A 19,507-nucleotide genomic window follows, 5' to 3' on the forward strand; every position below is an offset into this window, starting at 1 on the left:
TCATTTGCTCTAGCAGAATGACACAGTTGGACCCTGCCTCAAGGAGGCCTGGCATTGCTTTCCAGTGTTTTCGGGGCCCTTGGACAGCTGGGGTAAGAAGTCTGAGTGGCTGAAGGGAACATGACACTGGTACTGCTGGATGAAGAGACTCTTAAGAGGGTTTAGATCTGCATCTCAAGAGCTCTTGGGACACCTCTCCACAGACCCCTCGCTGGCCAGGTGAGAAACTGACAGGAACTGAGAGCTGAAATGCAAGAATAAAACAAGTCTCCCTCCTCTATCAGCTCTATCCTTCCACAAATCCCCATTTGGCTTTTCACTCCTTCCAGTCAAATCTATAAGCATTAATGTTATTTCTGAAAATTAATGACAATAAATCTCCAATTAAATTTGTCACAACTGAATTTATTTAATAATGCATAACCAGTCTGATCATTTAGAATGGTGGCTTCATCTATAAATAGAAGGAAATACCATTTTGGCTCATTTCCCCCCACAGATTGAAATAGGAATTAATTTTCAAATGCATTTTCGTTTTGTTTGTAAGCTAAGTGCTATTTAAAAGCCTAAAAATCAGACATGCCCATAATACTCTTTAAAGTATAATATAATACTTTAAAGAGCAATAATACTTTAAAGAGCATATGCTCTTTAAAAGAAGGAGGAGAAGGAAGAGAAAAGAATGGCCAACTGTTCTGAGTTTGTGGATATTTACTATGGGCAAGGTGGAAAATATGACACCCTGGCCCATGACTGTGTCAAAAACTGGTGAACTAGAGCTAGTAGTGATAGTGTTGGTACAGAACATTTAAGCTGGGATGATGGCTAGTAGCTGAGAGCTGAAGAATGGTGGTACCATTTCACTTCATATGCTATACTCTTCTGGAGAGCTAGTTATATAGGGTGAAATCAGAAATCATTTCAGCTGTTGTCTTTATCAATTGCTACTTATATCAGACAAAAGGAATGCACTTTGGAAGCTGCCACCTTTTTAAAAAAGATATTTCACTTAATTCAAAAGCAGGAATAGGAGTTATAAGTGACAGCACCTTCAGCCATTTGCCTCTCTTCCAGGTGCGTATTATTTGCTCTGCGGCAGCTCCTCTCGAAAGCATATTTGTTCTAGAACACCATGATAGTGGACTGGACGAAAGCAGGGTGATGATGGATGATTTGGGGTTGAGCCAGGTAAGCACTATGAACATTAGTGCCTTTGTTGCAAGAGAGCATAATTGTTTTTGGTCCGAGTATTGGCACTATTGTAAAACAAACCACCAAAAAAGCATTTAATGGGTCATTCTGTAGCTTTCTGGCAGGATCAACGTAGCACCTTTTCTTCTATTATAATTTAATGTAATGCTATTCATAAATGGTTAGTACCAATCAATTTTAGCATAATTCTAGAGATACTTCCATCCTTATTATTCATATGTTTCTAATATGTTAGAAATATTGGATCAGGCTGACTCTTTAATACAAGTTCTTCAGATTCACTGGGACTGCACTTAGCTTTATATATTGCACTTGTTTTATTCAAGACACCATGGTAGGAATCAATTTATTGTCCAATAGAAGAAGTGCTATATGTCGGGATGGACAAATCCATCAAGTTAGATTCTGCTCACTTTCTCATTTTTCCAACATTAAGTTTGCTCTGTCCCATTCCATATCAGCTTGTGAGTTTTTTTCCTAAAAGTTCAGACGAAAATGTGTATGTATTTTCATGAATATATCTCTTAATATATGCATGTTTGTACACATTTTTTGCAAGAGATTTCCCCATAAATAATTCATTTTGTGTGCATTTTCTCTTAATATATGCATGCTTGTGCTATATTTCATGTTTTTTTCTACTTTTTTGTGAACTGCATTGCAGAATTCAGAAAAGTGATCAGTGTATAACTGCATTCTGGTTCATGTGTAGTTTAGGGAGGTGTGAATTTGGTAAGTATGCATTAAAATGCAAACCAAATGAATTTTTGACCCATCATTGGCTGGCTGGCTTATTAATTAATTAATTAAATTTATCAATCACCCATCTGGCTGGTCACCCAGCCACTCTGGGCGATGTACAACAATAGAAACAATTAAAACAATAAAATTCTACATTAAAACATCACATTTCTAAAAATACCCTAACCCACCCCAAATGCCTGCCTGAACAACCACGTTTTTAATGTGTGGCGGAAGCTCATTAAAGAGGGGGCATGGCGGAGTTCCCTAGGGAGGGAGTTCCACAGAGTGGGGGCTACCACAGAGAAGGCCCTCCCCCTCATCCTCACCAGTCTAGCTGTCCTGGCTGATGGGACAGAGAGAAGGCCATCCAAGGCTGATCTTGTTAAGCGGCCTGGCTGGTGTTGCTGGAGGCGCTGCTTAAGATTTTAAAGGTCAAAACCAACACCTTGAATTTGGCCCGGAAAACAACTGGTAACCAGTGCAACTCCTTCAGCACTGGAGTGATGTGATCTCGCTGGCAGCTGCCTTTAATCAGGCGAGCCGCCGCATTCAATACCAGCTGCAGCTTCCGAACCGTCTTCAAGGGTAACCCCACATAGAGCACATTTCAGTAGTCTAAACAAGAGGAGACCAGGGCATGTACTACCGATGGGAGTGAATGGTCGGGAAGGTAGGGGCGCAGCCACCATATCAGATGGAGTTGGTACAGCGCTGTCTGGCTCACAGCTGACACCTGAGCCTCCATGGACAGCTGGGTGTCTAAAATGACCCCCAGACTGCGGACCTGGTCTTTCAAGGGTAGCTGTATCCCATTCAACACCAGGTCAACATCCCCCAACCTCCTCTTGTCTCTCACCAAAAGTACCTCGGTCTTGTCAGGGTTCAGCTTCAACTTATTCCTCCCCATCCAGCTACTCACCGTTTCCAGACATTTGGACAGGGATTCTACGGCCAACCTTGGTGAAGATTTGAACGAGAGGTAGAGCTGCGTGTCATCCGCATGTGATGACACCGCACCCCAAACCTCCTGATGATAACCCCCAGCGGCTTCACATAGATGTTAAATAGCATGGGGGAGAGGATGGCACCCTGTGGCACCCCACAAGTGAGCTGCCACGGGTCCGAAACCTCCTCTCCCAGTGCTACCCTCTGGTACCTGCTGGAGAGGAAGGCCTGGAACCACTGCAATACGGTATCTCCAGTGCCCAAGCCCTCCAGGCAGTCCAGAAGGATACTGTGGTCAACGGTATCCAAAGCCGCTGAGAGGTCGAGGAGAACAAGGAAGGAGCATTCACCCCTATCTAGAGCCTTCCTCATATCATCCACCAAGGTGACCAAGGCCGTTTCTGTCCCATGCCCAGGCTTGAAGCCCAACTGAAATGGATCTAGATAATCAGCTTCTTCCAAGTGTACCTTCAACTGCATCGCCACCACCCGCTCAATCACCTTGCCCCAAAATGGCAGATTCGAAACTGGGCGAAAGTTGTTCAGAACTTGGGGATCCAAGGAGGGCTTCTTTAAGAGCGGTCTTATCACTGCCTCCTTGAGGGCTGATGGCATCACTCCCTCCTCAAGGGAGGCGTTCACCACTGCCCTGATCTCCTCGCTCAATCCCCTCACCCAATCATTCTGGGTTCATGCAGGAGGGAGCTGATACACACAGCTTCCCAAAACATGTATACAGAGCAAACAGAATGTCGCAAACGTTCATCCATTATAGTTTATATTGATAATCATATGATATAATATTTATCAATATAAATCTCTGCTAGAAAAAGTAAATGTGAAATGGTGAGCCCCAAATTATTGTTATCTGTGGCAAATGGCCACTAGTGTTGGTCCACTAAAAGTAGATTTCTATAATAAGTATTGTGTTTGCTAATAACATATCCCTTGTATCTAGTCTGAAGATCAATGTGGTTGCTTATAGCCACATTTGGAATGTAATTAAAGTGTTCCTGAACCTACAGAGTTTAGGCCTCTTGTAGCTAATGTTCTAGTGTATGCTACTGACCCACAGTAGGCTCACACAGTCATTCCTTTTCTCCTAAAGAATGTCATTCATCCCAAGGTGACACCATACATGTAGCATGATAAGAGCACCATGTTTTCAGATGGCGAGCCACCACAAATTTAGAAAGCCTTCTCTTACGAAACCTGTTCTTTCCTCCAGTCCAAGCATATTATACCATTTGTAAAACTGGGCTCATCTTAGTCTTGCCATGAGCTGGAATGGAAAGGTTTCTTTATGATACGGGGGGAAACAGTTTTATGAATCCAGGCTGTTAACTACTAGTGCAGGGATGGGGAACCTCAGGCCCATGGGCCAAATCCTGACTTCGTGGGGTTCCCCATATGGCCACGCCCCTTCTGCCTCTCCTAATGCATTCAGCTAAAATATGCTAGTATTTTTGTGGTTTTGCCCCTCTCCTTTTGCTTCCCCCCACCCCCCCACACACACACCATTGGAGTGCAGACCTCAAGAGCTTCTCTGAAATTGAATTGAGCCCTCAGGCTGAAAGAGGTTCCCCACTACTGGCAAGTCTTTTTAAAAGGATAACACTTTTGACTGTATATATGTCAAGTGCAAATACCTGTAAAAAAAAAGCTGGTACCATCTACGTCATACAGCACCGTTGCACAGAATTGTGATGTGGTGCACAAATTGAGGAAGAAAGATGGGACTGGAGATGGAACCATCCCAATGGCATGTTGACCACCATAGAGCCCGCTGTGTTATGTAGACCTTCTGTACCTAATATGTGGTAGCAGCTTTAAAGTACTTGCCTCACCACCTGCAAAACAAAGGATGTCAGTAGCTATGGTTGCACAAACTACTATGTGCTCCTGAAGCAACATCTATATGATGAGAGTGCCAGACTTACCACCACAAAGAATGAAAAAAGTTACTATTTCAGGCCCCTCTCTTGGAAAGAGAATCTGTAAAGGCCCTCAAGCATCTACAAATTGAAACACTGCTGTGTGTGAGACACAAGCAGTTAGCTAACAGCAGAGATCACACACATTTCCTATGCTACACACAGACCTGCAAGATGATCAAGAACATCTTGCACAGAGGTATATCCAAGTATGCAAATGGCTAGAGACCTGCAAGCAGCCATTTCAAGGTGGTGCTCCCTTTATTCTTCTTTTAACATTTAAAAGCATTTTTGTCACTCCCAAAAAACATGATTGCTGAAGAAAGAGGGAGTGTGAACTGCACACAATTGGGTGGGGGCAGACAGGGAGGAGGGACCGTGAATGACACCAGTTGCTGGGGAACATGGGTGGGAGGGTGTTGTGGCACTCATGTCCTGCTTGTGGGTTTACCATGGGCAGCTGGTTGGCCGCTGTGTGAACAGAATGCTGGACTAGGTAGCCCCCTGGTATGATCCAGCAGGGTTCTTATGTTCTTCTGAATGTGTGAGCTCTGGGCACTATGAGGGATGTTCCTGGTTTAGGGGACAAGGAAGAGGAGCTTGAAAGGGAGTGAGAAAGAGCTCAGAGTGTACCATAATTAATAAAGAGTTGTTTGGCTTCAGAAGTCATATAATTTTTTGATCAAGGATCCCTAACAACACAGATGCAGTACAGGTACATGAAGTCCTTTATTTTCTGTATCCTTCTTAGCATGTCCTACATCTTTTGTTTCCTTGTTTTCTTGTCATCTCTCTCCAGGATTCAGCTAAAGCACTTTCTATGTTTACGGGAGAGGAGGAGATTTTTGCCTTTCAGCGTACCATCTCACGGCTCACTGAAATGCAGACTGAGCAGTACTGGAAAGATGGGGACAGGAGCAAGAAATCATTGTAGCTGAAACCAAACAAAAGCAAACACAAATAGTAATTGTACAAAAGAAAAGCTCTAACTCCAGCATAAATTGTTTTTGAACAGGCACATTGACCAATATTGCACTTTATTCCCCAAGCCATTTGCAGTTTTTTAAATTATTGTTAAAGAGTAAGGGTTCACTTATGGGCACACTGATGGGGAATGGGTTTGTACCTGTTTCTTTGTGATTTTTTTCCACAGTCGAACATGAGTCTGTATTAACAAAGAATCACAATCCCCTTTCAGTTTATGAACTGAATGGAAAGAGAGGCTCTAATCTTCCCCAAGGAGGGAGGGCAATGCTGGGAATTGTAGCAGTTCTTTCGGTCTAAACATGCATAGAATTGCATCCCAAGTGGATATGCATCACAGCAAAGGTGCAAGAAGAACAGCGCCTACTGTGAGCTGTGACTGGGTGCTGTAAAGGCAGACCAGCTTACAAGACTTGGGCTGCACTTCGTCCAGGCTCTGAAAACGGACCTTGACTAAGCACTGCCAGAGTTTTCCTTTTTCCCTCCTAACAGAGAGGCTCTTTCCATGTAACTATTCACAGGACAGTTACGCAAGTCTAAATCTGCCCTTCACCTCATTCACAGTCACCACCATTCAGTGGCCCTGCTTCACCAGGTGCCTACTAATGCCAGTGTCATATTAGTGTAACACATTCGTGTTCTTAAGTGCTCCCAGCAGCCCAGGAGAAAACAATGCTCGTAGGCATTCGGAGTAACATAGAACCACTGACAGACACACCCACGGGGCACCTGAGGAAGAACCTCTGTGGAGAACCTCAGTGTATATGCAGGCACAGGTGGAGGCAAGTCGTTCTTCAGAAATCCCAGTCTCAAGCCGCTCCAGCCCATTACCACATCCACGCATTAGTTCAGCATTTCCACAGCCTCACCTGACCCAGATGACAAGGAGAAATAGAGCGCAGTGTCATCAGTGTATTGACAGCTCTTGACGCTAAAGAATGCAGAAGTGTTACCCAGACTTTTCTTCACAAATATGATCGCCAGATGAAGCTAATAATGCTTACATCCCATTGAATCAATGAGAGCTAAGTTAGTTGCAAGACAATAACTTGTCCCGTGGGATTTAAGCATGACTAACTTTCTCTGGATTGGGGGCCATGCTTACTATGGTTAGTTGCTCCATAGATTTGCATACTTGGCATGTAGCACGTATTTCCATTTCTAACCCTTCTATGCATTCTTATGGAGCAATCATTCCAGACCAGGGAATGCACAGCTGCTACAGAAGGCCAACCCATGGTTGCTGCTTTATGGGGGAAGGCAATTTGTTATTTGTAGAATTACTGTGATTGCAAATATTGAAACATTAGGTATGGCAGCACCTGTAACTAAATTGTACACGCAGGATTTATGGCAAATATTGCAAAGAGTTTCTCTATCCCAAGATTAAATACAATTGCTTACTTTTGTGCAAACCAATGGTAAAATATTTGTTGTTGCTTAATGACTGAAAACGTAAGTAATATATCACTATAGGGTTATTTTAAAGTGCTTACTTAAAATGGCATGTGCCATTTTTCCTTTTATCTAAAGAGAGATCTATTTGCCAAATAAATGTGTGTTAATTGCAAACACTCTTCGCAGCCTTCATTCATTCCAGTTACTAGAATCTTAAAGTAGCAGTGTCCATTATTTCAAAGTTGGCAACTCAATAAGATGCATGAAGTTTAATCTTAAATCAGCACACATGCATCTGATGAAATGGACTCTGGTCCACCAAAGCTTATGGCATAATAAAGTTGTTAGTTTTTAAGGTGCCATAAGAGCCTTTGTTTCTGCTGCAACAGACTAACACAGCTATGCCTCTGGAAATGGAAATCACATATGTTTAGCTTGTAAGTCTCATGGGGTAGGGATCCATCGAACTTATTCTTTGTAAAGCATCATGTACACAGATGATGCTATATAAAAATAAGAATTTTTGTATCACATTATTTGTGCCATACCTGTCTCCTGAGAAACCTGTACGAGGGTCAAGAAGCAACGGTAAGAACTGGACATGGAACAACCGATTGGTTCAAAATTGGGAAAGGAGTACGACAAGGCTGTATATTATCACCCTGCTTATTTAACTTATATGCAGAGTACATCATGAGAAACGCCGGGTTGGATGAATCACAGGTCGGAATTAAGATTGCCGGGAGAATTATCAACAACCTCAGATATGCAGACGATACCACCCTAATGGCAGAAAGCGAAGAGGATCTCAAGAGCCTCTTGTTGAGGAAGAAAGTGGAGAGTACAAAAGCCGGTTTGAAACTCAACATTAAAAACTAAGATCATGGCATCTGGCCCCATCACTTCCTGGCATATAGAAGGGGAAGAAATGGAAGCAGTGACAGATTTTATTTTCTTGGGCTCCAAGATCACCGCAGATGGTGACTGTAGCCATGAAATTAAAAGATGCTTGCTCCTTTGGAGGAAAGCTATGACAAACCTAGATAGCACAATAAGAAGCAGAGACATCACCTTGCTGACAAAGGTTCGTATAATCAAAGCTATGGTCTTCCCAGTAGTAACATATGGCTGTGAGAGCTGGACTATAAGGAAGGCTGAGCGCCGAAGAATCGATGCCTTCGAACTGTGGTGCTGGAGAAGACTCTTACGAGTCCCCTGGACTGCAAGGAGGTCAAATCAGTCAATCCTAAAGGAAATCAACCCTGACTGCTCATTGGACGGACAGATACTGAAGCTGAAGCTCAAATACTTTGGTCACCTAATGCGAAGAGAAAACTCTCTGGAAAAGACCCTGATGCTGGGAAAGATTGAAGGCTAAAGGAGAAGGGGACAGCAGAGGATGAGATGGCTAGATAGCATCACCGATGCAATGAATATGAACTTGAGCACACTCCGGGAGAGAGCGGAGGACAGGAAGGCCTGGTGTGCTATGGTCCATGGGGTCACGAAGAGTCGGACATGACTGAACGTCTGAACAGCAACAATATTTGTGCCATAGAATAGAATACCGAGTAGGTAGGTCATGTACTCCTGGTTTAATTCTTTTGACATCAATGGAATTGCATCAGTGGGAATGGCTCGTAAATCCGATCTTGTTGATATGGGTTTTGTGTTCCTTAATGGTAACAGTTATAGTGTAAACATTTGAGCTTGTGATGTCCATCAAGAAATTTTTGGAACAGCTGAAGGACATTATTTTATGTAGATGACCTTCCTGAGATTCTGACACTTTGCAAGTCCCTGGACAGAAAATCAATCTCAATCAATCTTGGTGACTTTTCATAGACTTCTTAATGTCCGCTCTCTGTGCTTCTATTTTCCTAACATTGTGATGGAATAAATAATCGTATCGTTTTATTTAAGGTCTTGACAAAGACCTTCACAAGGATATGAACATGTGGTACGAGCACCCATTGAAACAATGATGGTTTGCATAGGAGTTCAAGGTGTACACATAGGGCTCAGGTTCAGATCATCTGGAAATAGATAACAGTTGTTTGAGCATATTCTACATTATGTCATTTATAAAGACTAAATATTATAATATCCAAAATCTTGAAAGGTTGCCAAACCATTTGTTAAAAAGGATGGTGATCTGGAGGTCAGTGCATAACACTTGAGAACTGAGCATTGGATTGTGCAGAGGCACCGAGGCTGCTTCAAGATGAGGACTTATTCTGGAATCGCCATGGCTCATTCACTCACATTTTACAGAGGGCTGGAAATCCACGCAATGTCATCCATGGTTACCCAACGCTGCTTCCATTTTTTTCTTACCAGAGAAAGGCCAACTTGCTTAAGAAGGGTGGAAGAGTAACATGGTATCTCTGTGCAGATGCCTGAAGTGCTACTCTTCTGTGTTTTTAAGAGGTGTGTTTTTGATATGGGCAGCAGCTGCACTTATAATAGCTCAGCACACATTCAGTATAACCTTGACAATGCACACCATTTTTATCACCCATTTTTTAATATATACATACATACATACATACATACATGTATATATGTGTGTACAGGGGCGTTGTTAGGAGAGGGCCCACCTGGACACGGGCTCCCTTGATCTTTTGAGCTGTCCTAATTGCCATTTTTTTTTACATTTTCCCATTGACTTGCATTGGAAAACAAACGGACATAACTTTTTTCTTTTATACAATAAATACATGACATTTGGAGACCTGGTAGCCCCCATGGAGTTGATTGAACCTGCCCATTTTCAGGCAGTTAAGTCCAGTGCCTTTTGTGCTAATCACAGGTAAAATTTGCTATTTTCAAGAAAATCTGTCAAAGCAAAGAGCTATAGTTTTTGTGTGCTTCCACATAAGTGCATAGAGTTTGGGGACCTGGCAGCCCCTATATAGATGACTGAATCTGCCAAACTTCAGACAGGCCTGGTGGCTTGTTTTCTAGCCATAGGTAAAATTTGATTTTTTTTCAAGAAAATGTGTCAAAGCCTTTTCCTCTTTGAGGAACCCAAGGTGGAGTACATAATCCTCTTCCTCTCCATTTTAGCCTCACAACAACAACCCTGTGAGGTAGTTTGGGCTGAGAGTCTGTGACTGGCCCAAAGTCACCCAGTGAGCTTCCATGGCCAAGTGGGGACTAGAACCCAGATCTCCTGGCTCCCAGTCCAACACTCTAGCCACTACACCACACTGGCTTCTTCCACATAAGTGCATGGAATTTGGGGACCTGGTACCCCTGTGGAGCTGACTGAACCTGCCAAACTTCAGGCAGTTAGGTCCAGTGGCTTTTGTGCTAGCCATGCGTAAAGTTTCCTTTTCTCAAATACTAAAACAAAAAGTAAAAACTGCCAAGCTACACAGGGGATTAGAAATCCTAATAAGAAGGTATTTAAGGTGGGCATTAGGAGGTCACTACCCCTAATCTCTGGTGTAGGTTTTTTTGAGGGGCAAAAAACCTCTCCCCCCCTACTTTTCTGCTCTTACATGCCCACTGTTGGGAGCTTGCTTACAATGAAATTTTGAAGAGGGAGAAGGAAGGGAAGAAAGAGCTTCATTTGAAATACTGGTATTTCACACAGCACCTGATTTTACTGCCCCAAAGCGGAAACTTTGGCTTCTGCAGAAGTTTAGTAGCTTCAGTACAGCAAAGGATCCAATCAGCCTCCACACACTTGTTTCTCCCCCTCCACTTTAATTTCTCCTAAAAAGCTGTAGGACTGAAATTATTTCAAAAGGAGGGTTAGGACTATGTGGCATCATGAGCGAGGAACTGCTAAGGCTTTTAAACAGGTTCTACAGTTTTTAAAAAGCTAGAAAAAGCCCTCAGCCACCTCACCTCATAAAGCTCATTTAAGTATGTGCAATCCTTACAAACCCTCCACAGCCTCCTAAATTCATCTGAAGCACTACCTCTCTGAAAGGAGCCACTTGGCTTAGGGAATTCTCTCTACCCCCTCCCCTGCATTTCCAGTCACCATTCTTTTCTTCTTCCCGCCCCTATCCTGTTCTTTTTTTCTCTACTTTATTCCACCCAGAGCATATCTTGGGAAATTCTTAAAGAGAATTCTCTTCGGTGGGCAAGAGAAGTTCTGAACTGTATTTGACTTTATACAAACAGACAAGAGGGTTGGGTTTTCTCCTTCTCACTCTTTGAGAAAAGTGGGTTCATGTGGTTGCAGAGAAACAAATCTGGGGCTTTGTTTGTCAGTTGCCATTATCCAGCAATAGGGCCATAGCTCAGTGGCAGAGCACCTGCTTGGCATGCAGAAGGTCCCAGGTTCAATGCCCAGCATCTCCAGGTATGGCTAGGAAAGAATCCTGCCTGAAGCCCTAGAGAGCCGCTGCTGCCAGTCAGTGTCAACAATACTGGGCTAGATGGACCCAGGATCTGACTCAGTACAAGGCAGCTTCCTATGTTCCTCTGAACAGAAAGCTTTAATAAAAATAGGAGGTTTTGGTTTGTTTTTTAAGTGGAGGGGAGATAAATGCTGCTCATTTATACAAGCCTATGTATGCCTACTCAGAAGCCCCATTATGCTTAATGAGGCTTCCCTTCAGGAAAGTGTGCATAGGATTCCAGCACAAGTTACTTTTGCAGGGATGTTTGCACTTTGATGTTCTGCATGTTTACTCAGAAATAAGTCCTGAGTTGTGAGCATGGTATTGCAGGCTTAATACAGTGCCTACCCAGTTCCACCTAATGAAGTGACTGCCCTTTCAGCTCAGTCCTATGCATGTTTTGTCATTTGTGGGTTTGGTGTTTGTTTTTGCATGAACTTTGTTTCAGTGGTGAGGGAAAGGCACTTAGTACATGCTCAGAGTTTCTCCATAACTTAGCCCTAGTTTTGAAAACAGACTCATTGGCTGAATCCTGGTGAAGTCTTGGCACAAATGAAGTTATGGGGAGGAAGATACAATGAGAGCTTCTGCATAACAAGGAGGAGGTAGAGATGAGTTGCACAAAACAAGACATCTGTTTTTATGAAGAGTTGCTGGAGGATGGTAGGATGAGGAGGGATGGTTGCATGGAAGGGAATAGAATTGGTAGGGGGAGAATGTAAGTGCTCAGTGGTGAAAGAAAAGGCATTCTGCACATGCTCAGAGGCACTCTCTATTTAAGAACATAAGAAGAACCGTGCTGCATCAGACCAAGGTCCATCTAGTCCAGAATTCTGTTCACACTGTGGCCAATCAGCTGCCCATGGGAAACCCGCAAGTAGAACATGAGTGCAATAGCACCTTCCCACCCATGTTCCCCTCCTGCTAATATTGGTGAAATGTAAATAAATTCTAGTTATTCTAAATTTGCATGTATGTATATCAAGAGTGTTGGACTAAGAGCTGGGAGATCTGGGTTCTAGTCCCCACTTGGCCATGGAAGCTCACAGGGTAACTTTGGGCCAGTCACAGACTCTCAGCCCAACCCACCTCACAGGGTTGTTGTTGTGAGGATAAAATGGAGAGGAGGATAATGTAAGCCGCCTTGGGTTCCTTGCAAGAGGAAAAAAGGCAGGGTATAAATGCAATAAATAAATAAACAAACAAATGTTGCAGGTTTCTTGCCTGGGAGACACCTCTAATGACCTATGCATTTTCATACAAATTTACCCAAAAAAGTATTGGGGAAGGGGGGAAGGGAAAGCAAATCACTCCCTCCCCAAAACTGGAGAATTCCCCTTCCACATGAACTGCTGCACTTATCCTTCTGAAACTTTTCTGGTTTCTTACATAGGGACACAGGGACAACTCTAGGCTGTCTGTAATTTTCAGAACAATGGTCCACAAGGAAAATAAGGAGATTACTATGTCCTCTTTTGGAGACCTCAAAATGCCAAGGCCACCCTTGCACAAAAATCCTTGTGGCTAGCATTCTGAAATTTGGAGACATGATCTCCTCTGATGGGGCAATGAATCCTGAAATGTGTATCCAATTCTTCCAAGTAATAAAAAAATTATTGGCAGTTTCCTTTAAAAGAAAATCAAAATATAAACCCTGCACCCATATTTCTGAAATTGGGCATGTATAATCCCCTTCTAGGGGGCTACTATACCTGAAATTATCATCCAGTTCTGACCAAGAGAAAAAGTTAGTTTTGTTTTAAAAAAATTCCAATGGTAGTCAACAAGAAGCATAAAGACTCATTTTTCCAAACCTTGACTCAGGTTTTGGTGCTGAGCTGAAATGGTCCGACTACAAATTGGCCTGAGCAGAAGCGGGATGTTTTCCAAAATGCTGAATTGGGGTCTGAGTTGAAGTGGGGTGGGGGGGTCAGTGCACACTTCTTATGTATGTAATCTATACACATGTGCAAGCACACCATATGCACACACCACACACTTACACACAGACATATTATAAAGATAGACAGACAGACAGACGCAAATTTGTGTTATGGGCCTGTGCCCTGGATCTTTTAAGAACCCGTGTGTGTGTGTGTGTGCGTGCGCACGCGCACACACACACACACATATGTATATATTGAGTAGTGCTAAAGCATTTTCCCAGCAGTATATATACATTTAAAAAAAATAAATATTAGGGAAATGCCACTTAAATTAGTCTTCCCCAACCTGGAGCGCTCAGCACTCAGATTATACCCTCAAGTCAAGGAGGCTAGTGAAGGGAAATCCATGAGAGCTACGTCTCCTTAACAGTTTCTGTAGGCCAGCCTTCCCCAACTTTGTGCTCTGCAGATGTTTTAGACTTCAACTCCCATTAGCCCCAGCCAGCATGGCCAATTATCAGGAATGCTAGGTGCTGTAGTCCAAAACATCTGGAGGGCAGCAGGTTGGGGAAAGCTGACAGAGGGCGCAATCCTATACAGATAGTCGGCAGTCTCCAAAGTCAGAGGCTGGCCACAATCCATGCAGGGCAAGAGGACACCAGCAGGTCTGTGCTCCGTGCTCCAGCCACCCTACATTTCTGCTAGATAGGTGATTTCGCCCATCTAGCAGCAGTGCTTTGGAAGAAGAGGGAAGGAGGCTGGGGCAAGCATAGGATTGAATGTAAAGTAGCTTTCCCGGTCCCCTCCCTGCACCGGGAATGCCCCCTTTCACCCATCTCTGTGCTCTGTTTTCTGAGCATGGAGAGGTAGCCGGTGCAGTTCTCTCTGCACTGGCTGCGAGAGGGAGGAGGCAGACAGTGCAGTTTCCTGGCTACAAGGTGGGAGTCGGGGCTCTAACCTCATAGCCAGGAAACCAGCCAATCCTATCCCCCCCCCCTTATGCTGTCTAGGGGGCATAGGATTGCTCTCTTAAACACTGTTCTAGTGCTATATTCCTATAATGCAATATATACATTTTTTTAATGCTTGAGGAGGAAAAAAACCTTTTCAGTCACAGCCATTTTAGCAAATTGGATAATGGGAATGACCAGAAAACTATTTTTATTTTATTTTAATTAGGGCTATATGGAGTGGGGAGACCCCTTCTCATGTAATGCATAGATTACCAGTAACTCTACTGGTAATGGATTTGAAGCCCCCTTCCAGCACTTCTAACACAAGGCTAGGGGCCCAGGAGCCCTCCAGATGTTGTTGGACTACAATTCCCCCTCATCCCTGGTCATAGGCGATGCTGGTTGGCACTGATGGGAGTTGGAGTCCAACAACATCCAGAAGGCCACAGGTTGCCCAACTCTGCTCTAACAGAATTGTAAACCTGTGTCTGCAATGTACCAGACAATCCTATGCAGACTGCAAGTGGGGGTTCACCTGATTGAATGTTCCTCTGTACAAAAAATATTCTCCAGGGAGAAGAGATTTATCTCATCCCTGTGTCTGAGATTAGCAATGTATTCCTGGCTCCAACAGTGTCACTTGAGGCCAGGTGGCCCTTCAGAGAAGTCTTTTCTCTGTGTTCCTCTACCAGGGGAAGTGAGTTGTATGGGAACAAGGGAGAGGGCCTTCTCATGGGGGGTGCTCTGTTTTTGGAATACCTCCCCTCACCTAGTGCTCTCCAGATGTTTTGGACTGTAGTTCCCAGGCTTCCTGACCATTGGCTGTCTGGAGGGCACCAAGGTGAGGAAGGCTGCTATAGAAGCTTGGCTGGGGCTGATGTTGCTACCATTCCAGTGCCAGCTTAAAACTTATTTATGTGCCCAGGCATTTTAAAGTTGTAAAGCTAGTTTAGGTACACTCTGCTGTGTTGTTTTTATGCTTCGGATGTTGTTTCATTGTATTGTATTTGTGGCATGTTTCAATCTTTTCATGCCTCTTGTATACCACCTTGGTATCTATTAGCATGAGGGGTGGTTAAAAATATTTTTTAATAACGAAATACGAAGCAGGTTGAGCAAGTTTAATAAACAAGTACAAAGCAGGTTGAATGGGGGGGGGTGCATTAAATAGCCTTTTGTGATGAAATAAGACAAATCATTTTCCCCATAATCGTATTTCCTTGTGACTCCTAATATTCTGGATGTGAACTTTTGATGCCAATTACAACAGATCTGCTAATTTTGCTTGGATTTCCATATCAACTGCAGTGCTGAGAGCATTGTAAGTTATTTGTCTAAAGTGACAAAGAAGCAAAACATTTCCCTTTCAACTTCCTAAAATGCTTTTATAAAGAAGTTGAAAATGAATGCACCTGTAATTATGGAACAGGGGACTTACTGAAATTGTAACCTCATCCATTTTGAAATATTTTCCATTTTATGTAAAGTACTGAACTTAATTCTACCTAATTTTGCTTTCCCTTCCCCCCTTGAATAGCAAATATTCATGGTGAGTGGATCTAAATACTCTGCATTTTAAAGCTTACTAGAACTAAAAATGTAAGTGTTGGATCCAGACGTTGAGTGCTATCCTATGCATGTTTAGACAGAAAAAAGTCCTACAACTCTCAGCATTCAGCAGTGCTGGTGAACAATGGGAGTTGTAGGACTTTTTCCGGACTAAACATGCATAGGATTGCACCCTATACTTAGGGTAGACTCATTGACACCAATGGGACTTAAATTAGTTGTGACAAACTTAACTCTGATTTGTCTCAGTTGGTTCTACTGTAGTATATCTAAATCTGGATCCAATTCTATTTCGTTTTTCTTTTTTTAAACCTGCATGATTTAAACCCTCATGAGTTTGGACTTTCTTTCATGTAGGGGTGGGTAAACAACTTCTAAGTTTTGAACATAAAAGTTTAAATGATAGCATTCCTCAATATTTACTTTCTAAGATTTGCACATTTTTGAATTTAAACCCGTTTTCTTTTTTTCCTATGTCACGTGTGCATGCGAAAGTGGAGCAGGATCAGACTTATGAGAGCAAAAGTTCATTTTCTAATGTCAAGATCAGCCCCAAACTGCCTTTCATTATCCACAGAACCCCCATTTTGAATAATATTTCCCTATAAAACTAACATGTGTGGATGATCACTCCAGAGAAAGCTAGCCGTGCTTATATACCCTTGAAAACGGTGGGGCAAGTTAGTTGCCAGTCAGCTGCAGCTTAACATTCTCTTGCTCGGGACCTAGATGTTTGCCCCTCCATTACGCAGTCACAACAAGCTGCTCAGGATGAATTATGGCAATCTAAAAAAGCCCAAAGTGGCAGCATCACATTACCTAGTGCTCAAGCCGAGAGAGACTTCTAGCTAAACATTCCTCAGAAACAAGCTGTAGTAGTATGCTTGACATTGTGTCACTAGCTTGCTGTTCACACCATTCTCAGCAGGGAAATAACTCTGCCATTCCCAGATTTGTAGTCTTTGTGTTAATGGCCGTATAATTATGACCATATGGAAGGTAGGCTAGGCAGGGTGTGGACACTCCACAGGCATGCAACCTGGGGAGCCGGTGTGCACAACTCCCAGTACTCTACCCTGCCAACCACCAGAAGCACTGTAAGCATGAAGCCCCCTTTTCACACCATGCTGTAGTGGTGCCAGTCCTAATATTCTAGCCTTATGAAAAGCAAGCCCAGGCCATATCCATGCATCATTCCAGCACCCAGGATCTCCACCACCATAAAGGCTACTTGCACAGGGAACAAGAGAAAGGTCTACATTCTAAATCAGGGGTAGGCAACTGGTGTCCTCCAGATGCTTTGGACTACAGCTCCCATCAGCCTCAGCCAGCATGGCCAATGTTCAGGGATTATGGGAGTTGCAGTCCAAAAACATCTGGACAGCACTGGTTGCCTACCGCTGCTCTGAACCATGAGGGTCGGTATCTTCAAGACCTCACAGAGAGGTGAGCATTTTGGCTGATAATAGTTCTTTGCAAGAACAGCCTGTACCTCCATGCTGCCATTCCTGAATTTCAAGAGAGATTCGTGGGGAGGAAAGGCCAGCCTGACAAGTGTCCCTCCTCCCTAAGATGTTTGCCCAAGTCCTAGCAACAAGTCCTAGACTCCTAGTAAAGGGTTATATCTTTATCCTTACCCCAATTTTCTACAAAGTGGTGGTTTTTACTACAAAAAAATGAAGAATTTGCTACAAAAAAATGAAAAAAAATAGAGGAAATCAGTAGTCAAAATCTTCCCACTGCCCCCAAGGGCCCCCTCCCCAACAGAAGCTGACACTGGGGTTACTGAGAGAGGCTACTCAAGAGGACATTAAAGAGCTATTTAGTAATCTTCCAGCTGTGCTCAACAGGAAGTCATAAACATGGGCAGGATCTGCAAACAGGAAACATTTCATTAAAGGCACAGAAGCCCTGAAAAGCCTCAATAACTCTTTGCTTGTCTACATTGGCTCATGCTGCACTTGTGTTTTATTCCCTCCATTCCCCCCCCCCCAAAATCAGATCTGAACAAACACAGGAGAATAGCAGAAAACAGCTGCCTCCAATGAACTCACAACAATGTTGTTTGGATTTTCTGTAAAAAGCAAGTGAACAAAAAATGGCAATTCCAGAGAAAAGGGCTGGAGTGGACGCAACCATGGCTGGACACAAAAGAGTTCCGGAGATTGGAATTCTCAGATGCTATCACAGATGTTGGCATCTTTGTTCTATCCTATTGCAGCCACAACCTGCTTTATCATGTGTGTACCTCATTCCAATCAGATTTAAGCATGATAAAAATAACTAACTGCAGTTGCAGTTTGCCATTATACACAGAGCTAAAATAATATATTCCCCAAAATGTGTTAAGTATAAATAACTGATAATAATGGTCCCATTTGAAATAATAAAGTTATGCATTTCAAGATAATGTTCTGAAATTGATATTCTGTTATTTCTCTTTGAAAGCTGGAAATATTTAGTCAGTCCCTCAGTACAGTTGCAAGAAAGCGTATGGACACTGGGAGTATTCTACTGAAGACTTCATATGCCAGCATCTAGCACCACCAAGTGTCCATGTTCAACTCAATTTGTTTGCAACAGCTCAAAAAAACACATGTGGTCTTTCCTCTGTCCCCCATTGCTGCTGTCACTGTCCTACTCAAGAAATTCATTCATAGGCCACTTTTCAGGACAGGAGCCCTCCCAAGGCAGGGTACAATAAAGTGCATATAATAAAATTCATAATAAAAGCTGATGTGGAATTTTTGCTGCTTGTATTACCACCACAACAAACATCAGCATAAGACAGAACCTACAACACAATTGCAGCTATAGCCCAGTCTGATCAAACATAATCAGGGGAAGCCAAGTGTAAACAAGAAAGTCTTCAGGGCCTTCTTAAAAGCCTGCAATGATGAGGCCTAGCAGACCCCTGATGGCAACTTATTATAGAGATGTGGGGCCACTGCAGAAAAGGCCCTCCCTCGTGTATTCACCCACCTAACTGTCCTCACAGGTGGACAAGTGAGAAGTGCCTCTCTTGCTGATCTTGAAGTGTGGGCAGGCTGATAAGGGTGAAGGGCGTCCTTCAAGTAATTTGGTCCCAAACCATTTAAGGCTTTAAAAGTCAAAAACAGTAGTTTAAACTGGGCTCAGAAACATACAGGTAAGCACTTAACAATCCACTTAATGCTGGAATACTTTCATTGCTTTTAAATAGTAACACCCAACAACAAAAGGATTAGCCTTCACCATTGAAATATTTAAGTCTGATCGTGATACACCCTGTGCTTGCGTAACAGGACAGACCTGAAGGGTCTCTGTGCCGCACACCAGTGTAGCAGTGTCACCAGTTGTGCTGCAGTGGCATTCAAGATGAAGTTTGCTCCTGCCACTGGCACAATGCTTCAAATGACAAAGGTGACCAGTAGGAATCAAGAACATGTGTTTGTATATGCAATTTTATCAGTACAGCTTGCAGTTGCACTTATGATGTAGACTTCAGCTAGACATGCTGAGAACAAGTTGAGAAGTGGGAG

At 43.1% G+C, this 19,507-nt stretch overlaps 1 protein-coding gene across 3 annotated transcripts in view; it reads left to right on the forward strand.

The window, feature by feature from the left end:
- The window catches only part of AFG1L (AFG1 like ATPase), a 90,037-nt gene extending 71,643 nt beyond the window's left edge, over positions 1–18,394 (forward strand). The window contains exons 12-13 of one of the 3 annotated variants that reach the window (XM_084827235.1): positions 1,075–1,188; positions 17,988–18,394. In XM_084827235.1, coding sequence (XP_084683361.1) covers positions 1,075–1,188; positions 17,988–17,993 — 120 coding nt within the window. In that variant the 3' untranslated portion in view covers positions 17,994–18,394. Of the gene's footprint in view, positions 1–1,074; positions 1,189–5,634; positions 7,397–17,987 lie in introns of those variants that run through there. The other 2 variants (XM_084827233.1, XM_084827234.1) reach the window with 2 other exon arrangements.
- Positions 18,395–19,507: the final 1,113 nt, after the last annotated feature.

The sequence above is a fragment of the Heloderma suspectum genome, chromosome 1 (assembly GCF_057233095.1).
Source record: "Heloderma suspectum isolate Gila_16-S chromosome 1, 16-S_ref, whole genome shotgun sequence".
Taxonomy (NCBI): domain Eukaryota; kingdom Metazoa; phylum Chordata; class Lepidosauria; order Squamata; family Helodermatidae; genus Heloderma; species Heloderma suspectum.